Source organism: Convolutriloba macropyga, chromosome 1 (assembly GCF_964194025.1).
Source record: "Convolutriloba macropyga chromosome 1, txConMacr16.3, whole genome shotgun sequence".
NCBI lineage: Eukaryota > Metazoa > Xenacoelomorpha > Acoela > Convolutidae > Convolutriloba > Convolutriloba macropyga.
This window is the reverse complement of record NC_134468.1, coordinates 59893684-59912826: the sequence shown is the minus strand read 5'-3', so window position 1 is coordinate 59912826 and position 19143 is coordinate 59893684. Positions and strand designations below refer to the sequence as shown.

Genomic DNA, 19143 nt, shown 5'->3' with positions numbered 1-19143 from the left:
GTTACTTTAAGCAACAGAAAGCTGAAATTGAAGACAGAAATCTACGGTAGAAATTTTTCTACAATCAACTCTAAATTGGTACCCTTAATACTTGAATTTGAACTCTGATCTATATTTTCGTTTAAGACAGAGCTGAAAAATTACTCCAAAGTTTCACATAGTTTTGTCTTTTAAAAACTGTTCAATACTATTTTAAAAAAAATTATAAAAATATAAATCAGAGTTTAAATTCAAGCATTTAGGGTTCCAATTAAGAGTTGATCGCAGAAAAAATTCCTTTACCCTAGGGATTGAAACGATAGATTTCTGTCTTCAGTTTTCAGCAGCTTAAAGTAACAAACATTTGAAAAAGAAGACAATTGAGCCAAACGTTTTAGCAAACAAAATTCGAGCGAATAACAGATTCAAAACGTAGTTTATGTGACCAATTTTCAAGCGTACAGAAACGAGAGAGTGGTCTTTTTGTTCATGTTTTTTTTGAAACAGAGAGAAAAATGTCTTTGTAAATTTTCCCTACGCGAGCAATTTTTTTGGTAAATCCATTTTTTTAAAGCTGTCTTTTTTCAAAAACTTTATTTAGTCTGAATAAAGGTGTGATTATCAGGTTGTTTCGATTGTTTACTGAAATTTAGTGGTATTTAAAGGGAGTTTTAAGCTCTTTTGAACATTGTGAAACTAATTTCCGGCTTTAACTCTATTTTAGCGATATTTCTCCTACATTGTTTTATTGCATTTATGATGAAAAAAATTGAAGCCTAACGCTCGTAGGTAAATAATGTTTTATTGCATTTATTATAAAAAAGAATTAAAGCCTAACGCTTGTAGGTACATTCTATCACGAACTGCATAAATTAATTGGTACAAAGCTGTCTTTTTCTATTAAAAAATGAAAAAAAAAGAATTAAGAACTTGCCACAGCTTTGTTCGCCAATACTTTGAGTTTTCCCTTTTTCACAATTAAAATAATTTGGCGAGCTTTTTTAAGATCTGTTCACACTTTCGTCGGCTTTTTCACGTCATTGAGAAGTCAAATTAGAGTGGTGATTTTAGTCACACTGGAGTAGCAAAACAGCGGAAAAGTGAGCAGTTCGGAAGAGTGATGAAAATATTATTTGAAGAGTGATGAAAAAAAAGAAAATATTTTTCTCGGGATTAAATTTTGTTGAGCAAAATTCTTTCACAGTGTATAGATCAAGTGGACTGAACAATTGGTGTTTTTGGAAGCAACTATTTCCCCGAAATTTGAGTTCTATTTAAGGTGTTTCCTTCCTGATGTTAATAACTAATGTGTTCAAAAAGTCATACTTGTTTTCTAATAATACATAATTTTCTTTTATGCCAATAAGGGAAGGGCAGTTATAGTTTTGATCATTTAGTCTCCTTAATGACCTTTCTTATCGTTTGCTAAAGAAGCATATATGATTCTAATTAATTGTTTCAGTTCATTCTCAACGTTTTTATGACTGCGACACTGATTCTTTCAAAAAATTGTTCGCGAATTTTGATTAAAGCTGCACTTTTTTGTCTTATTAAGAAATCTCCTTAAAGATTGGTCTCAAAAGTTGCTAATGAGTTTAAAATCAATCAGAACAATGGTTTCAATTGATAGCTTACACTTTCCATGAATTTGACAATTTGTTTTTTCAAGATAAAAGAATTTTTAACCTTTTGCCCGCTTTCATTGTTTATTCAGTTGTCTGACAACTTGGTCTCATCTATTACTATTGTCATCAATTGATAATGAGGCATAAACGAACCCATTTAGTGACTTGTGTTTCTAGCAGCTGTTTTTCTTACAATGAAAATATTTTTCTCGGGATTAAATTTTGTTGAGAAAAAAATGCAAGTAGGGCTGAAGTGTGATTTTCTTTTAATTCTACTTTTGAAGTTGATTGAGAAAATAGTATTTGGGCAAACTTTGGATTTCTGAAAGCAATTGTTTTTAACGTGCGGAATTTTGATTTTTTACGGTAATTATTCCCCAGACTACCATCAAAAAGATACATATTATTTAAACAATACGATACACTTACTGCGCCTATTTGCAACTGCTTGAACTCATCAACGGGCAACTAATGCTTTTCAAGACCTGGCAACTATTGCTGACCTATTAAAAAATATTACTAAACATATGATTCTCGCACCTTCTTAAAATAATTTCTGTTGCCCTATCACTCAGTGGCATCAAAGACAAATCTAACTGCCTGCTATTGATGCATGAGCCTAATTAACAGTTCGAGTCCATGGCCAGTTTGGCTTAGTCTCCAAAATGGCACTTCTTTTTGACATTCTAGAGCGGCGGAACTTTGGTCAAAATATTTGCTACAGATTTCAGCCTACGTTTTCCTTAATTTAGATAACGTCTTCTCGAACTGTTTAAGTGAGTTTCAGAATATTGGCCTAATTCGTAGTTCTATTGTGTCTTTTTTAGTCATTAGAACAGCTGAAAGATTTTTATGACTTCTGAAGATTGAAGTTCTTTTATTTTGATGTAAATGCCAAATTTTGCCACTTAAGTCTTTCCCTCGTTTTTTATTCGAATTATTTCTAGATGCTATTGTTCACTTTTGCGCATAGAGTCAAGGTCGTCGTTCTCTGTCTTAGCTTGATGTTGCTGTTAAAATAATGGTCAGATAATTAGTCAATTCAATTCTTTGGATTGTAATTCAAGTTTTGTCCTGCTATGTTTTTCAAATTATAGTTGCTTATTGGTTTATAAATGATAGCCACCTAAAATCGTATGGGAAACTTACTTACGTGGGAATCTCTGTTGCATGATAAAAAGATTTCTCAATAGTATCGTACTTGCTCTATATGATAAGTTAAATGAATTTTCCTAATTTTTCAGGTTAACATTTTTTGACCATTTTTTGTTTTTTTTTTACTTAAGATCAATTTTTCTACTTGCTTTCTGCAAGTTATTAATGATTTGATAGGCTATTCTTCTGCCTGAGATGAATTTGAGTCTTTTCGGAATTTGTCCTGCTATTAAATAAAACAGCAATCTTTTAGACTTCAAACGAAAAATTCAGATGTCAGGATGAATATTCTTGTTCTTTTTCTCAGCTCAGTAGAATGATGAGAAAATTCATCATCAAACAATTGTGTTGAAGGCTTTAGTCAGCAAATGACAACAATAAAATTTAGCAAGTCCAACACAGTAAGGAAACCAATTACACCTTGTTGCTGTTATGAAATCCTGGTAGTTCATTGGGTCTTAATAGTAGTTCTTTGCACAAATAACTTTCCTAATTGTGGCTCCAATTCATCTGATTTTCGGCGCAATTCGAGCAAAAGCAGCATAATATCAAAATTGAGGCATAACAAACCAATCTAACAAAACAAACCTTACCGACTAACGTCGGGATAATTGCTCTCAAACGACCGGCGAGCAGTTGGCTTCGTCAGTAGTTAGCCACAGTTTAGTGAGATTAGCTTTAGCTTGTTTTTGCTCACGTTTTGTTTTTAAAAAATGCTAAAATTCGTGATGTTGAAACCACTCCAATACCACTAGAAACTATGCAGTAACCTTTCAAAAAAACCTAGAGGAGATTCCTTGCCACCTAGGGCCGAAAGAACTGAAAACATACCCGGTAGATTGCCGGAAAATAGCCGCCGTTGATTCCAATAAGCATGATTGGGATTGAACAAATAGAATATATTGAAAAAAAAGATTTTTGTACAAAAATATATTTTAAGTCCGATTTATTTTGATGGCATTCCGTAGTTGAACATACTTCTGTTTCTTAGAGAGAGGCTACAGGGGCTACTATCAACACCAATAAGCATTAGACGTGGTAACTAAGACTTATAGGAACGACGTTCATATAGCGGGCATCTAAAATTGGGCTTTATGGGTTTATCCCGTTTCTATTTCTGACTTCAATTTTTTATACCGACTCTGTTCATTTTGAATTGCTTTGCTTAACTGATGTTCAAATTCACTTATAGCAGAATGAGAGAAGAGAGAAACTAGCCTAGAGAAGTCAAAAAGATTTCACGCAAAATGTCGAAAAAGCGGCAAAATGGTAAAGCGAAAAAAAGTTTGACGAAGTAAAAAAAATACGAGCGCAATAATAGCCGGCTGAGAAGATGAGGGCGGCTATTAAAAATGACAAAATTTTCAAAAAGCAAAAAAAAATGGGGGGAGGTACACCGGGAGGCCGATGGGGAGGCACGCAACAGGGGCATCGGCGCGGGGGGGCAATAGTGGGGAGGTGTCAACAGAGGGGGGTGTCTTCACCTCTAAGAACCGCCCTTCACACCATAACTATAGGTCTCCAAAACAGTTTGAGCCGAAAAAGAGCTGAAAAGCTATAAGAGCAATTAATGCCCGCTGGGCGCTACCTGTTTATCCCGTTTTTGAGGACGAAAACTCAAAAGCGTCAGACGAAAACTCGGTCAAGCGAAAAATCCCATAAAAAAGACCCACAGGACTAATATAATTGCTACAAACTTCGTTTGAGAGCAATTAAGAACCCTCATCGACTGACAAAAACAAGGATGACGTAATGCAGCGAAGTTTTCAAAAATTTTGAAAAGAATATAATTCCAACCCAAACATTGTTGAAATAGAACAAAAATGGTGAGAAAACTAGCCCAATGTTTCCAAAACTTCAAACTGTGATTAATCAACAAAAAATACAAAAAGCACTAAATCTTAAGATTTTAATTTAAGATTACGAAAGTACCTGTCTGTGGGGCTTGGATTTGGTAATGGGTCTCGTCAATAACCTCCTCGAAGTATTCAGAAACAGACAACCACCAGGAGAACACAGTGGAATTACGACTCTCACGGGAGTAATCGGACATTTATAACAAATGTAAAATTAAAATGCTTCCTTTCATTTCAACAATTGAATTAAATGTGCAAAGATCGCAAAATTGCCGGCCATTGTAAGGGATGTAAGAGATGATTCTTGGAACGGAGAGGGGGGTATGAAGTGCTGAACTTTATGGGACCTTCCACCTTTCAACTGTCAACAATGTTTTATTGGAACGGCTGTTGGAGAAAAGGAACGTTAACAATAAGTGCCAAAACAATGCTACGTCCCAAGTTTATACATATTGTCTACAAAATAAAATACAAAAATTGTCCACCAAGTAGCTTCTATTCATAAGTCACTAGAGCAAATAATAGAACCCCCAAATACCAAATATAGTATGAACTAACTCAGTTTTATTTCAAAACTGCGAAATATTGAGTGATCAGGTTATATTGAACTTGTATAACCACTTGAATGCGTTCGAAAGGTAACTGTCAAGGAAATGAATCTTTAATTTCCTGCAGAAAATTGATCGAAACAATAGAACATTATGATAGCAATAAATGAAAGTTATTAAAAAACTAACTCCTCTTATAGATCTTTCCCAGGCCAATTTACGAGTAACGGTACACAAGTTAGGATACAGGTTAATATCAGTTTTAGGCTAATCCGGAATACAGTTATAATTAGTAGGCAACCAACTTTACAATACAATGGTTCAGTTTACCAAGTCAGCTAAAGGTAACTTAATTCATATACATACATACAATTTTCTATGTGGCTAGACTAACAAAATTATGACTTGAATAAAATTGAATTAATTCCCACGATCGACAAGGCAGACAATTGCTAGCTGGGACGTTTCAAGTGGTCGGACTAAATTTGAACTTGGGCAAACGTACCAACGACTATGCATACTATAAAGTATAAGGAAAAATTTTTTGAATATGCGTATACGCTATAAACTAGTTCAATTTATACTGTTTTCATTCTCAGTAATATTCAAAAGGGGCGGGGGGGGGAGAGGGTGGTCTGTTTAAGAAACAAAAAGTTAAATCCCTAGGGTATTTTGGCAGAGTAAAATGTCATTAGTGATTTGAACTTGGTTCCCTGCACTGGGTCTTTGGGATGGGTGTATTTAGTTGTTCACTAATTAGAGGACTGCTTCAAACTGTGTATAGAAAAAGGAGATGGTTTGTTTACACCCATCATGGACTCCATCGTGTCGCGCAAAAGCAACGGGGGAATCGTTTTATACAGTTGAGGCCAGGCCAATAAAGAACACAAGAAAGAACATGCCAAACATCCCGAAGACCCCGGTGTTTATGTAAGCACTTCTGCCATCCCCCGTATTGGGAAACAGAATGCATCCAAATAAAGGAAGCTTTTCAAGATCAGCAGAGTAAAGTAGTTGATGGAAAGATTTCATAAAAAAAACTATGAACATAAATAAAAGCTGTTTAAAAACAGCTGGATTAACCAAGTACAGGCCGCCGAAAGTTTTCTCCGCGGTAATCTTTTATGCATTTTTAAACATTTTCGTCACAAAATGCACTAAATATTTTGATAACTGCCAGTCTAACAGCATGTCTGCTAACCATTAGAGGGATGGGCTCAAAATTTCTAAAAAAAAAACGATTTTCACCAACAGTTCAAATAAAATGCATCGATCAGAAACCGCGACAACCCATTAAGGAACAGTGAAGATTGCAAAAAATAGTCCTCATTACAAATCAAAAGTATTTTGTAGCATAATTAGCTAAACGATGTCAACGACATCTCTTTCAGAAAGAAATTGATGCTAAAAGTATTTTGAAATCGTATTTTGCCAATAATTATGGACAACTAAATTTTTATATATCTGCCCCCCATGAGCATTTCTGGAACTCACTAGAGGAAATGTTCAGCAAATTTCTCAAAACTTAAAAATTTCAGCAAAATTTCAAAATTTCAATTTTTAACCTCGAGAAACATAGTTTGAATCAATGCTTGAATTTTAAGCATAACAATCTATATAGTTACGTAGAGTAGATACTTAAACAGACCAGACGTGAAAAAAATATTAAGATTTCTTTAGGATTTAAAGAAATTTTTGAAACAATAAAAAAATTACTGGTGAAAACATTTTTTGCATAGTTAAAAACGGCAAAAAAGTTTCGGACAGGTTGTGAAAAAAATCAAGTTTCAGTTTTTCCAAATTTTCAAATTTTCTTCGGTAGCCTCTTACAACATTGAACAATGAGTTTTGTGTTATTTATAGAAGTAATAGCAGTAATAGAAGAATTTGGCTGTTGATTTCCAAATTTTTAAAATCTTGTTTTCTTTTATGCCAGAACAGTGACTCTTAATTTTGAAACACCTTTTTAAAGAGAAAAAAATTGGTCACCCAATCATTCGAATTTAGTTGAAAGTGATCACCAAACGATGGGCAGGGAAATTGCACACATAATTGATTAATTGAGATACTTTTACGTTTTTTTTATTTCACTATTATCTTGCTTGATTAAAATGCTTTGCAAATTTTTTAAGCTTGAAAAAAACTTATAGATCATGCCAAATAGTTCAAATTTGCTACAATTGTCTTTATCAGACTTTGCAATCTAAAAAAAACGAAACTAATCAATCTCTAGGATGTAGATTGAACCTCCAGTTTGTTCTACTCCAAAAAGTATTTTGACATCAACTTTTTAAACGGAGGAAATGGGTCCCGCGACTGTTGGAAATTATGATATGTTTCTTTAAGGAACTTGTGCCTAATTTGCCTAATTTCTTTGCCTAAATACTCAGCGAAAAATTAGGGTTTTGCTCCTCCTAGCTCTGAAAATGAGCAAATTTGATGAACGCGTCATCATGGTCAATAGGGGCTCACTCGACTTCGTTTTGCGGCCCCTAAAATCATTGACGAATCTAATTACTCTGCAAGAAATTCATGACGTGGATTAATTGTTCTCAAACGGCAGCCAGCACAAATGCTACAAAATTGATAAGAGCGCAATCAAAATTATTTGCAAGATTTTTGCTTTTCTGTGAGATTTTACTATCTAACTTGAGTACATTGACTTACAATTTGTTGAAAAGTTGGTGGAGTTCAATTCTTGAAACAAAATCAATTGAAAATGACAGACTCACAAGCAGGAGAGCCAAGAGCAATAGGCAACAAAATTTGACTGAAAAAACTTAATTTGATCTCCCAAATGGGAATTTTACCATCTAAAATACAAATCCTGGATATCAAGGATGAAAACAATACACGCTATAAAAACGCAAAATATCCTTGTTAAAGTAAATTAAGTTAACATAACCGCCTAACGTCGGGCAAATTGCTCTCAAACGACTTGCGCGCGGTTGGCTTCGTCAGTAGCCATCCACGGTTTAGCGAGGTTAGTTTTTGCTTGATTCTACACTAAAACTTTTAGTTTTCTAGCCTTGTTAGCAAAAAAATCAAATAAAAAATTGATATTTCAAAAAAATTTGAAAAAAATTGCAAAATTTAGAAGAAAAGCTTCCAGATATCGCAAAAGAAAATTTCAAAACTATTTTTTGTTTCTGCATTTATGTCAAATAATTAATCTGCAACAGCTTCGTTGGCCAGTAATGTTCGCTAAACTCAGAAAAGGAAAAAAATATTCAAAAATTTTGATTACCATAGCAAATTTCAACAAAATCGCGAAAATTCAAGATATTAAAATCTTCAAAACCATTTCAATGTCTCAAGAGACTATTCAGTATCCCTATTTCAAGTTTTAAATAGTTTCACTGCCTCATAGAGATCCAAAAACTTCAAAAAATTGAAAAAAAAAATTAAATTTTATCATAAAATTGCTAAAGTTGGAGTCATTAAAACATTGATAACCATTCCATTAATTCCAGAAACTATGCAAAAGCTTAAAATTAAACCATGGAGGAGATCCCTAGGACCCTGGTGCCGACAAAAAAGAAAAAAAATCCAAAAATAGATTCAAAAAATTTGAAAAAATTGCAATATTTTTTTAAAAATCGCTGATATTAAAATCTTGAAAAACATTTTGTTATATATAGAAGCTATGCAGTATCCTATAGGTTAGAGCAGTATCCTAGAGGAGGTTCCTTGGTTCTTGAAGCTGGAAAACCCCAAAACCGACAAAAAGTTTCAAAAAACTAGAATAAATGGAAGTTTTATCAAAAAATCGCTAAAACTTTTCATATTAAAAAACTGAAAGCTATTCCATGGCAATAAAATTTTTTCAGTAACTTATTATCAAACCCCTAAGGACATTTTTTGGCCCCTGCGTCTGGAAAATCGTGATTAATGAAAAATTAATGTCAAACAATTGAAAAATTTTGCACGTTTTGTCAAAAATTACAAAAAAATTGTGATGTGAATATGTTGAAATCAGTCCACTAGCACTAAACTATTCCGTAAACTATTATAAAACTCCATAACCCATTAATGAACAGGGAAGATTGCAAAAAATTTGTCCTCATTACAAATCAAAAGTATTTTGTAGCATAATTAGCTGAACGCTGTCAACGACATCTCTTTCAGAAAGAAATTGATGCTAAAAGTATTTTGAAATCGTATTTTGCCATTATTTATGGACAACTAATTTTTTTATATATTTGCCCCCCATGAGCATTTCTTGAACTCACTGGAGGAAATGTTCAGCAAATTTCTCAAAACTTAAAATTTTCAGCACAATTTCAAAATTTCAATTTTTAACCTCGAGAAACATAGTTTGATAAAATATTAAGATTTGTTTAGGATTTAAAGAAATTTTTAAAACAATAAAAAAACGAATGGTGAAAACAATTTTTGCATAGTTAAAAACGGCAAAAAAATTTTCGGACAGGTTGTGAAAAAAATCAAGTTTCAGTTCTTCCAAATTTTCAAATTGCTTCGGTAACCTCTTACAACATTGAACAATGAGTTTTGTATTATTTATAGAAGTAATAGCAGTAATAGAAGAATTTGGCTGTTTATTTCCAAATTTTTTAAATCTTGTTTTCTTTTATGCTAGAACAGTGATTCTTAATTTTGAAGCACCTTTTTAAAGAGAAAAAAATTGGTCACCCAATCATTCGAATTTAGTTGAAAGTGATCACCAAACGATGGGCAGCGAAATTGCGCACATAATTGATTAATTGAGATACTTTTACGTTTTTTTTTATTTCACTATTATCTTGCTTGATTAAAATGCTTTGCAAATTTTTTAAGCTTGAAAAAAACTTATAGATCATGCCAAATAGTTCAAATTTGCTACAATTGTCTTTATCAGACTTTGCAATCTAAAAAAACGAAACTAATCAATCTCCAGATATCGCAGTTGAAAATTTCAAAACTATTTTTTGTTTCTGCATTTATGTCAAATAATTAATCTGCAACAGCTTCGTTGGCCAGTAATGTTCGCTAAACTCAGAAAAGGAAAAAAATATTCAAAAATTTTGATTACAATAGCAAATTTCAACAAAATCGCGAAAATTCAAGATATTTAAATCTTTAAATCCATTTCAATGTCTCAAGAGACTATTCAGTATCCCTATTTCAAGTTTTAAATAGTTTCACTGCCTCATAGAGATCCAAACACTTGGAACATGATCATTTTCCGAAAAGTTGAAAAAAAACTAAATTTTATCATAAAATTGCTAAAGCTGGAGTCATTAAAACATTGATAACCATTCCATTAACTCTAGAAACTATGCGAAAGCTTAATATTAAACCTTGGAGGAGATCCCTAGGACCTTGGTGCCGACAAAAAAGAAAAAAAATCCAAAAATAGATTAAAAAAATTTGAAAAAATTGCAAGTATTTTTTAAAAATTGCTGATATTAGAATCTTGAAAAAATTTTGTTACATATAGAAGATATGCAGTATCCTATAGGATAGAGCAGTATCCTAGAGGAGGTTCCTTGGTTCTTGAAGCTGGAAAACCCCAAAACCGACAAAAAGTTTCAAAAAACTAGAATAAATGGAAGTTTTATCAAAAAATCGCTAAAACTTTTCATATTAAAAAACTGAAAGCTATTCCATGGCAATAAAACTTTTTCAGTAACTTATTATCAAACCCCTAAAGACTTTTTGTGGCCCCTACGTCTGGAGGGACGTGAATAATGAAAAATAATGTCAAAAAATTTTCACGCTTTGTCAAAAATTACAAAAAAATCGTGATGTGAAAAGGTTGAAATCAGTCCACTACCGCTAAAAACTATTCCGTAACCTATTATAAAACTCTAGACGAGGTTCCTTGACACATGACGCTGAAGGAACTCAAATAAGACAAACTTTCAAAAAGCTTGAAAAAATGGAAGAAATTGTGAAAATGAGTATAAAATTGCGTGTTTGTAGCGATCGGTTGTTCGTCAGTAGCCACGGTGAGGGGGGAGTAGGGGTGCACCGGATGGCTTTTGGGGAGGGAGGGGGTTGGGCAACAGTGGGGTGGGGGCAACAGCGCGGTGGGGGGAAGTGGGGGGGAGTCAACAGTGGGGAGTGTCTTCAAACTCTAAGAACCGCCTTCACACCATAAGTATAAGTGTATAAAACAGTTTGAGCTGAAATAGAGCTGCAAACCTCTAAGAGCACTTAATGCCGGCTGGGCGCTACCTGTTTATCCCGTTTTTGTGCACGAAAAGTCAAAAGCGTCAGACGAAAAATCGGTCAAGCGAAAAATCGCATTAAAAAACGACCGACAGGAGTAATATAATTGCTACAAACTTCGTTTGAGAGCAATCAAAAGGCCAATTTTTTTAATTCATTTTATATCAATGAATAAACGGTCCTATCATAAGTTAGCAATCTGAGCTATATAAACATAGCTGGCATATTGTCAGAAAATAGCCGCAATAGATTCGTAGATCGGCAGTCTAAAAAAAACAGTAAAAAAGACAGACCAAAAAATTCGTCTTTTCATTGAAGGCTGATCTGTTATATTTTGATCAAAAATCTGTATAAATTATTGTTGCATCTATTAGCTGATCTAAAATAACCTTCATTTAGAGTGACACACCCATTTGACCTTATCTCTTTGAATTTAAGTAAATAAAAGTCAATTTCGAAGAAAGGAAGTCATTTTTGAGAGTGAGGTAAGTCAAGTGTGACCAAAAATTTAATCACGCACATGAACAAAAAACTCGCTCCACTAAGGGCGAAAAATGGCATCACACATGCAATTCAGTTGAAATTGCATGAACGAATGAACAAAGCAGATTTTAATTGGTTGTGACGTCATATGGTCGTAACAACAATCGCAACGACGAAAACATAGCCGGCACATTGCCGAAAGAGCTTCGAAAGAGTAGACCTGCGTGCCATATAATTGAGATAGAAACAGATACAGACCTAAATTGAAAAATAAATCGACGCCGCTCAGAAAACAAGGTAAAAAACGTTCAGCGATAAATTAATAAAGCTTGTTAAAATCATTCCGCAGAAGCCTCTCATTAGGGACATTTACTGCACATAGGAGTTCCTTTGACCTTGAACAAATTTAAACTAAACTTCAGTTTAAAAGTGCAAAAGTCATTTTATTGAGTGAGGTAAGTCACGTATGATCAAAATCTAATCAAGCAAATAACCTAAAAATTTTTGCTAAAGCGAGTGAGAAAAGACCAACGTTTTCTAGATCTACTTTGAAATTAGAACAAAAAAATTTTGCGCCGCAAAACCACTCGCCTTTTTCGCTCCACTTCCTGTTTCGGCGTGAACAAAATCACTACTCCAGTTTGACTTCAAAAATCATGAAAATGTGTGAACATATCTTTAAAAAAAACATAGCCGGAAGAATTCCGGAAACGACTCGAAGTGAAAATCCATTTTAACGCCATCCAACTACTCATCAAACAAAACATGCCTTCCCTAATTTATTATTATTTTGAAACAAAACCATGAGACAAAAAAGTAAAGACAATAAAATCAAATCTGTCAATACGATAAAAAAAATCTAATCAAATTTTGTTATAAAATGAGATCCCGAAAAACTATCTCTGCCAAAATAACTTCATCGAAAAAACTAAGACTTACTATAACCACTTATGTAAATTTTGAAAAAATACTTTTGGCTAAATTATGAAAAGAAAGCTCTTAAAAACAACTTTCACTGAAAAACTGGAAAAAGTTATCAAATTTTTTAAAATTTCATAAGCATATAAATCCAAAGAAAAATTCCCATCAGCCAATAGGGTATCCAGATGCTGGCAAAACAATAGGCAAGTCGTAATAGGCTAAGAAACTTAGCTGAAAACAAAACGAAAAACTGCAAAAAATTAAGAAAAATAGTTCGAATGTTCACCATTTTTTTGTCATATTTCTCAACAAAAAAGAATGATTCTTAACCACAAAGCTGCAACCAAATATTATCAAAAATTTGCTCAAGTAGAAGGGGTTTCTTTAATACCCATTTGAGCCAGTAACACAAAATAATCGTCAAAAAATTAGCCCGAAAATCAGCAAAATACATTAAAAACGAATTATCATTAAATTCACATGAATTTCCAAAAACCTTCAAAACACTACCGAAACCAGCCTAAAATTAAAACAAAATCATAAACAAACCTCTTAAACAAAATAAATAAAAAAAACTGCTTTAAAATGCCGCACGTGAACAAAAAAATTTCGCACGCTTAGAGAAAATTTTTTCACACATCAATTTCTCGCTCTCTCAAAAACAGCGGTATGAACAAAAACCACTCTCTTTTCGCTCCGCTCTTCACTTTTGTTAAGCACCAAAATCACTCCACATTTTTTCACGCGTTTCATTTCCCGCTTCAAAAATCACTCCAATAAAATTGATTAAAAAAAAGGACTTCTCCATTACTCCTCTTCGAGTCGTAAAAAGACAGCGCCCCAATGCAATTCAAATTCTTTGAATCGTAAAAAAATTAAGAGAAGGCCTATAATAGCCCCAGCTATCGCTGTGCGGCTATTAAAAACTACTTCAGATCAGAAATTGAGAACCAAAACAATCGAATAACGTCAGGCGAATTGCTCTCAAACGATTGGCGATCGCTTGACTTTGTCAGTAGCTAGCAACAGCTTAGAAAGGCAAGCTTGAGCTTACTTGGGGGTTGTTGAGGGGGAGATGTGTTGTGATTAGCTGAGTGGGCGATGAGCAGGGCGGTGGGTGTCAAGCGTGCAATGCTAGAATGTGGTGGACAACGTGAGTTGGGGGTTGGAGGGGGTGAGCGAAGTGGGAGTCTCAAGGGTGTCGCGAATGCGGTGGTACGGGTGGAAAGCTGTATTGTAGATGGGGGCGAGTAGAGGGGGGGGGGGGGTGGAGTGTGTGCGAGGGGTCAAACTCTAAGAATCACCCCTACCACAATGAGTTTATGTCTCCTCAAAAAGTTCGGTTAATCGTAAACTTAGAGACAAGTAGGGCATTAGGCTGTAAGCGAATTGCTTAGTGACCTAATGCCTTCTGGGTTTTACTTTTTCATCCCGTAGACCAGCAAGAAAAATATAACTTTTAGAAAGGTTTGGAGCGAAACTAGAGCGTTTATATACGTTTATAAATGTCCACGATGGTTTTGTAACAAACTGAAAAACTTGAAAACAAAACGAAACAAAGCTCACCGAAAATGGAAAGAGAAGCAATGTGAAACAACGCTTGCAGCTTTCACGAAAGCGAAGGATAATCTTAAAGAAGAAATCATAACAAACAAAAAACTATTTTATCATAATAAATTTGACAAATGTATTGGCAATTCAAGACAAACAGACAAACTTCCTAATGAACTCAAGGGGGAAACAAATGCTTCCGAAATTTTCCCTATTCTAGCAAGTTGTCAGAAAAATATCATGGATCCCAGTCAGGTAGATAATGCAAACTCTTTCAATGACTTCTTTATCAATATTGGTTCAAACTTAACAAAACACCTAAAAAAGAATACCAGACCCAGATTAAAAAGAAATGCGTGTTCAATGTTTTTATATAAACCAAATTCGTCTGAAATTCAGAAAATCGTACAAGGCTTAGAAAACAAGTCATCCTCAGGGGACAACAATCTCAGCAATGTTTTAATCAAAACTTCTGGTTCGGTAACAGCAGTATACTTTGAATACCTGATTAACCTTTCATTCAGTACATGCGTTTTTCCCGAAGCACTGTCGAATGCTAAGGTTTTCCCTCTTCATAAAGAAGGCTCCAAATTTGATAAAATTAACTTCAGGCCAATATCCCTTTTAAATGTATGGAGCAAAAATTTCGAAAGAGTCATGTACAACCGACTATATTCATTCATCGAATATTTTAATCTATTGCATATTAACCAGTCTGGTTTTAGAACAAAACACAGCACCATTGATGCATTGGTTCAACTAACAGAACCAATACGCCGATATCACAATAAAAACCTCATCAGTTTTTTCCTAGACCTCAAAAAGGCGTTTGATACAATAAATCATGACATCTTAATAAGTAAATTGGAATTGTACGGGATACGAGGAACGTGTCAGTCTTGGTTTAAATCGGATCTTGGAAACAGAATGCAAAGAGTAGAATTAATTGGAATAAACTCCTCTTGGAACAGAGTAAAATGCGGTGCTCCCCAGGGCTCATCATTAGGGCCTCTATTATTCATAATTTACATAAATGACTTGCTCAACGTCTGTAAAGATGTTGAAATTATTTTGTTTGCAGATGATACTAATATTGAAGCAATTGGTTGTTCTATTAACGACGTAGCATCAGATCTTACAAACATAAATGATTGGTTAACTGAAAACATGCTTGTTTTAAACCTTGAAAAAACCATTCAATTGAACATTAAAACGGATAATTTGAACCCACGCTTCGATTTAAATAACCAATATGTAAAAGTTGACAATACATGTAAATATCTTAGCGTACGTTTGGACTCAAAACTAACTTTCAAAACTCACATTTCCCATGTGGTAAAAAAGCTTAGCAAGCAGTGTGGAATTATTTCGAAACTCAGACACTATGTTCCCGAAGTAAATTAGAAAAACTATTACAATACAAATGTAAACTCAATAATTCAATAAAGCATACTTGTCTACGGATGTTACAGCTATTCTTCACTCTTTCCTATTTTTCGATTACAACAGAAAATTTTGATAACACACTTCTAAAAAAAGCGGAACGGTTGCAATGACCTGTTTATAAACAATACAATACTCTCTGTTTAGGAATTACACTTATATGAATTGCTCAAGTTTGTTCTCAAATCTCCAAATGGATATCATTGTATTAAATTTTGTAACGATATGTTTCGAAAACAAAATGAAGGTGTCAAAATACGCGAAATAGTACTTTGAATTTGCTTAATATTCCGTTGAAAAAAGTAAAGTTGAGAGAAACTCAGTTCAATTTAGAGATTCTGGTCTATATAATAAGCTTAGATTAATTGTTTTACCTGATAAGGTAGAAAATGTCACTAGGCACAACCTTACTGATATTTGTCACAAATTGAAATATTCTTATATCTGTAATAATTCTGAACTTGTTGAATATGTTTATGGCAACCGCTGCAAATAATCGATCTTCCGTAATTTTGTTTTTTTTTTGTTCTGTCATGTGTATTACTGTCTTGTGTTCTGCAAAGTATATTATTGTCTTGTGCTACCATCATGAGAGGGTGATCTGAAAAGAGGAACTTGATGTCCCCGTTGATCATCCTTGCTTTATTGTATTTATACGAAAAAGCTAAATAAATCTCTCGCTCTCTCTCTCTCTCTCTCTCTCTCTTTCTTTCTCTCTACCAGCCAGCATGACTTTAAAATTGGCAAAATGTTTTGCTTGGTATTCATTATAATATTATCCGGCAGCCTTTTCTCGGAAAATAGTTTATTTGACCGTATTTACTCAGCACAAACTGATGAAAACACATTTGTCAAGCGTCTGGTATTTCATATATTGATACGATCAGCAGTTTTTTTGTGTTCTGATATTTTATCAACAACGTTACGTTTTGTGTAAACAAGGAGCTTTTGACAATGATCTCAGATATAAACAATACCCACTAACTTCGGGCGAAATGCTCTCAAACGACCAGTTGGCTAGGTGTGGATTCGGAATAATAGCCAGCTGTGGATTCGGGATACTAGCATTAAGGGGTGGTTTGAGCGGATTGGGGGAGGGAGGCTTGCGTTCAAGTGTTCGGAGGGCTGGACGAGAGGGGTGTTAAATTCGCAATGTGGAGGGTGGACGGGGGAAAGTTGGGGGGGGGGGGGGGTTTGACTGAGGGCGGGTCAAACTTTTGAGATTAAGGACAGCAATTCACGGCTAGAAATTGTCTCCTCAACACAGTTTCAAGAATCGCATACTTAAAGACTGGAAAGGCTTAAGGCTCTAATAGAGCTACTCAGCCACTTGATTCCCTCCAGTAAGCTTGACCTGTTTATCCCGCTTTTGAGGACAAAGATATAAAAGAGTCAGACCCAAAATCGGATAAAAAAGACCACAGGACTAATGATTGCTACAAAATTTGTTTGAGAGCAATAAACACTCCAGTATCAGTGATTTTTGCAAATATCAATGTAATTTTGCCCATCGAACCAATGAAAGCCGATCCTTTTTCTGATGCAAAATGAATTGAAGAAGGTCCATAGATGATTTCATAAACTGCTAAGTCAAATGGTCTACGAAAACGCCTTAACTATTTACCGTTATTTAATTCATCTTTCCATTTCATGTTTTCTTTTCAACGGAAGGCTTAATTTTTGACAAATGACAAAAAGGGGCCGATATAGTTCGCAGTGGCAGAGATGTTGAAAATGAGAACTTTGGCTGCGTATTCTAGACCAGATAATGCAACTGCAGGGAAATAATTAAAAAAAACAGGTAGATACTCCAAAACAACAGCGCAGTTGTTCAAGTAGAGTTTTTGTGCGTCTATGTCGAATAATTGTGTTCACTTGCCTGAATTATCCGACCAAACTTCACCGATTAGCATCGTGAATCACAACCCTGCTTAGCTCCAAATATGTCTCACTTTTCTGGAGCTCAAAATCGTACAACGATCTTGCTAGTGTTCAAATTTTAATCAATTCTTTTTAATTGCTTAGCGGTTTGAAAATAGAATAGACGAGCCCTACCTTGCTTTTCAGAGTATTGCAACGATATACACGCAAGTTTTGAATCATTTGCCAGCTTTTCAATCCGCTAATCACTAGGTTATATGTAAAGGCCACGATTTTAATTAGTATCATGTTTTCTCATGCGAAACCAACTAAACGTAATTATCAGTGCAAATGTGAATTCGAATATGGTATACAAACTCACGACTTTTACTGTTTAATTGTTGTGACATATAATTTACTAACACCGGGAGCATTCCTCTCTCAAACGACAGGCTGCGGCTCACTTCATTTGGGGGGGGGGGGGGTTTGAGGGAGGGTAATAGCTTGGATAATAGTGTCATTAGAGCTCATTTTACAACACTAGGTGGAATATTGAACCTTAATTCAGCACGTTTTCTATTTGACTTTTAGTGTAAACTATAGCCAATTGAGTTGTTGCTGCAAATTCTGAATTGAGAGAGAGAGAGAGAGAGCCATCTGGATCCCGAAAAAATTAAAGACACAAGCGTGGATAAAGCATTCCAGAAGTCAATAACTCAAAGCCAGAAAATTTTGCAGAAAAAAGGACTCCTGCGACTACAATAATTGTTTCAAACTTCGTTCGAGATCAATTTAAAAATTTCTCATCTCTGGAGGCAGACAACTTTTGATCTCGAAAGCCAAGAAATGCATTCAAAAATTAAAATTGACTCTTAAAATTGATGTTTTCATCAATGCTTCTCTATTAAGGAGTGATAGTTTGAAGTGATTCTTACTTTTACGTCCGCACGCCATCTCTTTTGACAGTCGAATGACTGCACTTGAGAACTCACTGTAAAGCTATGAGAGAGCTGGGATCCAAGAGCTCATTGGGTCTTTTCATTGTGGTAACAGCATGAACCACCAACACTATCAACTTACGATTGCAGTCAGGGTAGAAATGGACAAGGAGCCAGCTACAATTTGGCCACTAAGATTCATTTCGGGCTTTTTCCATATATTAGTATCTATATAAGCTATAAGCACACGCTGTTAATCTGCGTTTAACACTTTAAGCGCCCAATGGCAGTTAGTTAGCTCCCAATTAATTAACACTACGAAATCTTCTTCGTCATTAGACTACAAGTTCATCACACTTTTATCATCACAGTAACTATATAAACTGTGGGATAAAATAGCGTGATAAACTTGTAGTCTAATCACAGCAAGTCTGATAAAGTTAGATAACTTGTAATCGCAACTTAAGTTGATTTTAAAAATTACCACACAGTTGTTATCGCCCTCTCCAAGTTATTCAACAACACGGCTTCGCCTCGAAGTTTGATAACTTCTCCATGACAACAGCAACCCGGTGGTAATTTTCATAGTAGAGCACATATTCATACACAG

The 19143-nt window shown here is 34.5% G+C and overlaps 1 protein-coding gene across 2 annotated transcripts in view; it reads right to left on the bottom strand.

Moving 5' to 3' along the window:
* Nucleotides 1-18748, bottom strand: part of LOC142341092 (putative phospholipid-transporting ATPase IM) — a 139567-nt gene extending 120819 nt beyond the window's left edge. The window contains exon 1 of one of the 2 annotated variants that reach the window (XM_075391978.1): nucleotides 18531-18748. In XM_075391978.1, the coding sequence (XP_075248093.1) occupies nucleotides 18531-18549 (19 nt within the window). In that variant the 5' untranslated portion in view covers nucleotides 18550-18748. Of the gene's footprint in view, nucleotides 1-4691; nucleotides 5258-18530 lie in introns of those variants that run through there. The other variant, XM_075391959.1, reaches the window with a different exon arrangement.
* Between the last annotated feature and the right edge of the window lie 395 nt (nucleotides 18749-19143).